Source organism: Drosophila nasuta, chromosome 2L (genome assembly GCF_023558535.2).
Source record: "Drosophila nasuta strain 15112-1781.00 chromosome 2L, ASM2355853v1, whole genome shotgun sequence".
NCBI classification, from domain to species: Eukaryota; Metazoa; Arthropoda; class Insecta; order Diptera; family Drosophilidae; genus Drosophila; species Drosophila nasuta.
This window is the reverse complement of record NC_083455.1, coordinates 33,657-37,833: the sequence shown is the minus strand read 5'-3', so window position 1 is coordinate 37,833 and position 4,177 is coordinate 33,657. Positions and strand designations below refer to the sequence as shown.

Here is a 4,177-nt window from a genome sequence, read left to right as displayed (position 1 = left end):
TTGAACTAAACTTTTCTAGAAGTCTGAGTAAACTTCCTAGAAACCATAACACCGACAAACAATACATTAAGAACACAAAAAATTGTAAAATTCAAAATATCGTCGGAGTTCGTGGCATACACCAACAACACGTCACCGAGCCATCCTTCTCCGATCCGGCCATTTTCCCCTATGGTTGACTGTATGGCCTTCTCTTCGGACTGAGGGGGGAGGAGTTAACATGCCCCTCTCTCCGGCCACATGGAATAATGCCGATCCGGAAACTCCCAAGCCTACTCTATGCAACTCTGACGATAATACACTAATACATAGATTCTGACATACACACATGTTCATGCCTTTTGTAATAAATTGCCACTGGCGAAATAGTTAGTCTTATTCTGTTCTCCAAACAGCACAGTGCTTTTATTTGTGAGTATTTCTAACATATTGCAAATGAGACTCCCTCGGCCACTGGACTGGTAACTGTATTATAGGCTGAATTATAAATGGAAGTAGGTAAATGTTACATATTATTTCGATTAGGTTTCGTTAGTGTAGTATCCACTTACTTTGTATACTTTGTATGTAGCGAAAGAGATCTAATGACGACAGAACCCAGTTTTGTATGGAGAGTACAGTGCGCGCCACTTTCTCATCGACACCTATATCTTTGATGCGCTGGATCTTGGCATCGCAGTCGGCAGAACTGAAAGAACCCCCGGCATAGGCGGCAGACCAATGCTTTGCCGTGACGATAAATAAATCATGATTTTCTTTATACTGCTTGGCCACCACAATGTCCTGCGGCTTGTCCGGCTCGGGAGCAGATAGCAGCGCCTGCAGCGATAGCAATGTTGTGCGCAATGTTATCGCCGCTGACCAACTGCTCTTCAGTTTGTCCTGAGAGATCATGCCAGATACGAACGATATATTCGGATGCCAAATGCATGTGGTGAAACGCACTTTTGGCGGCCCAAACGGATAGTCATCCGGTACTTTGATCTCCAGCGCAAACCGGCCGCCCTCGTAGGGCGTGTCCTTAGGACCAATTGTCTCAGCACGCAATTCGTGCTACCTACCGATAATACACTCGTACATACATGTTCAGGCCCTTTGTAATAAATTGCCACTGACGAAATAGTCAGTCTTATTCTGTTCTCCAAACAGCACAGTGCTTTTATTTGTGAGTATTTCTAACATACTACAGAATTTTCTCGCAAATGATGGCACCTTAGTGGGGGTTGTCGAAAATTTTAAAAATTATCGAATCGATATTAATCGGGCATGCTCCGGTTTTCACTTTCGGTTTTCGTTTTGGGACCAAAACCGAGATTTTCGTTTTTAGGTGCTCCGGTTTTCACACGTTTTTGGTCATCGTTTTGCTATCGGAACGTTTCATTTTTTACTGCTAAAACAGCTGACTTTTGTTTTGGTTAAAATAAAACAACGCGAAAAAATGTCTTTTGTATGTCCAATTTCCTGAGTGGATAGAACTCACATAAGGATATTTTTATAGTGCATAGTGGATTTATGCTTCCCCTGAATGAAATATATTTCCTTTTTGTCTTTTTTGCAAAGAAAGATTTGAAACTTTCTTTAAAAAAATCAGTTGAACGGCAATTAGCTGTTTCCCACAAAAAATGGGGATGCCACCTTTTTAATAGATTTCATTCCGGTTATTCCAACATTTTTTTTTATAAAATGTTAACACATAAGTAATTAAATTAAATTAATTAATTTTTAAAAAAACATATTTTACAAATTTATCGCCATCCGTTTGATTATACAAGTATTTTTAACTTGCTTTTTCATTCTATAAAAAGTATGGCAGCTTAGGCGATAACTTATGGTGTCGGACTTATCGGTCGCTCACCAAAACGAAAATTGTTGTTACCGACGGCAAAATTTGATATCCAAATTTGAGGTGGGGTCAGATATTAGTCGTTTTAAAAATAATTACAAGCCTAATTGATCTGCTGGCGGTCTTAAAAGAACGACAATAAACCAATGAGTCAACTACTTTTTTCCTTTTGCAAATACGATCCGATTTAATATAGAAAAAGGCATTTACTTTTCATTTCGGCAAGTCAATTTTTCTCGTTTTGCAATTCGAAAAAGTGAAAGTGAAAACGGGAGCACCAATTTTTTCGTTTTCAAATTAAATTATTAAATAAATAAGCAAAAATAATTGTGATACAAATCAATTTGAAGAGATTTAAAGTAAAACCAAAAAACCACACAAACTCTATTCTAAACGTTTTTAAAAACGTTTTAAATATTAAAATAATACTAATATTTCGCCCGAAGAACTTTATTTAAAATGCTCTCTATAAAATTTTCAATACTGTCTTTAGGAATGCTTCAACACGCTCTCAAAGATTTCCCATGTTTGATGGAGCTGCTTCGTACTGCCCGAGCCGTTTTTTCACGATTGACCAAAGATTGAGATCGGGACTTTGTCCTGGCCACTCCATCAATTTAAAATGTTTACTTCCAATCCATTCCTTAACAATTTGCGCAGCTTCGGGTCGGGATAGGCACATTTTTCTATAAAATTGACAAGATTGGTTTGCAAAATTTGTAGGTAGTCCTCTTTCCGCATAATACCTGCTATTAAATGCAGAGGACCACCACCATGTTTGACAGTTTTTTTTTTCATGGTGTCTCTACATTCGTCCTTTAGGTCTACACCAGCAGCACTGCTGTCTGTTAGACTGAAAACGGTAAAATTTTGACTCGTCAGACCAGACAACATGCTTCTAATCGTCAACAGTCTAATTTTTGTATGACCTTGCAAATTTCATTCGCTTTAACATTTGTATCGGATAATGCAGATTTGTTTTTTTACACTTGAAATCCATCCGATGTCTTGCAGTGCTCTTTAAGCAGTCCATTCGCTGACATTCTTGTTAATGGGCAAATAAGCACCCTTTGGTGTTAGATGCTTGTTCCTTCTCATCTCAGACATCATTGGTCGATGATTACTGCTTATACTAAGCCACTTAGAAATTGTACGTGAATTAAAAGGTAGTAATTTAGAAACACTTGGCTTAGTCCGCGGCATTTCTCCAGTCGAAGACATACTAGATTGGCAGTCCAGCGACAATCGCATCCAACATATGTACATACAAAGAAACACAGCATACATACTTACATACATACACACAATTGTGTATGTAATTGAGTAACTTAAGTTACTCATCCGTCCTTATACATATTTACAAGTTCCGTTTGTGGGTCTAAGGAGTAGTGATCCGCTTGTTCGTTTTTCTAGAACAATGCAATCAAATTTCGACTGCGTTTTTAAGCCGGCAAGCTCACTTGTGGGCATACAGTGGCGTGGAAGTCTGAGTTCATGTTTGCAACTATTGCCACATAAACAATTTGTTAGTAAAGTAAATAATTCCAAATTTTTTGCGTTTATTCATTGAATATTTATTAACAAATACTTATACAAAATATAATAAAATAAACTAATTGGCCTCATTAAGAAATAAAAAACAAAATAATCTCGAAATTTTCAGTTATGCTCAATTTGAACTTTTCAACAAACTCTTATTTTTTAGTGCTTGGTCCAAAGACCCTTAATTCTTATTACGCTATCTATTCGATGTGGCACACTTTCTATCAAATTTTGAATAACTTCTTTTGGAAAAGCTCTCCATTTCTGCTGGACTCATTGCGACAACTCGTGCTGGTTTGCTGGTACCGGACCGGTTTGTAGATAGGATTGATCTGGGCTCAGTGCTGGCCACTCCATTGAAACGCTGTTTTGCGATCCATTCTTTGTAGATTTTAGACGTGTGCTGTGAATCACCATTTTGTTGGAATGTAATGTCACTCTCCTTATATGCACATTTGTCAACAAAATCGCAAAGATGGGTCTGCAGAAAATCTAGATCAGGGGTGCCCAGCCCCATTGCTCCCATGGCTCCTTGTTTTTGTAATTGGCTCCGAAGCATAGGCTATCGGATATGACTATGAACTCAAAACCACACATTTAAAGAAGTTTTGGAAAATTGTAAATGAAAATAAATATCCTCGGTTAAAGAACGAAATTTTGAAAATCCTTTCCATTTTTGGAAGCACATATATTTGTGAATCGTCTTTTTCGACTTTAAAATTCATTAAGAACCAATATAGAAATCAATTATCAAATATTCACTTGGAAGCTCTAATGAAATTAGCTTTAACT

At 37.4% G+C, this 4,177-nt stretch overlaps 1 protein-coding gene across 1 annotated transcript; it reads right to left on the bottom strand.

Moving 5' to 3' along the window:
* Positions 1-421: 421 nt before the first annotated feature.
* LOC132783394 (ubiquitin-conjugating enzyme E2-22 kDa-like) lies at positions 422-3,339 on the bottom strand. Its single transcript, XM_060788536.1, has 3 exons — positions 3,304-3,339; positions 552-1,053; positions 422-477 (listed from the first exon to the last, which is right to left on the bottom strand). The coding sequence occupies exons 1-3, from the start codon at positions 3,337-3,339 to the stop codon at positions 422-424; spliced, it is 594 nt and encodes a 197-aa protein (XP_060644519.1).
* Between the last annotated feature and the right edge of the window lie 838 nt (positions 3,340-4,177).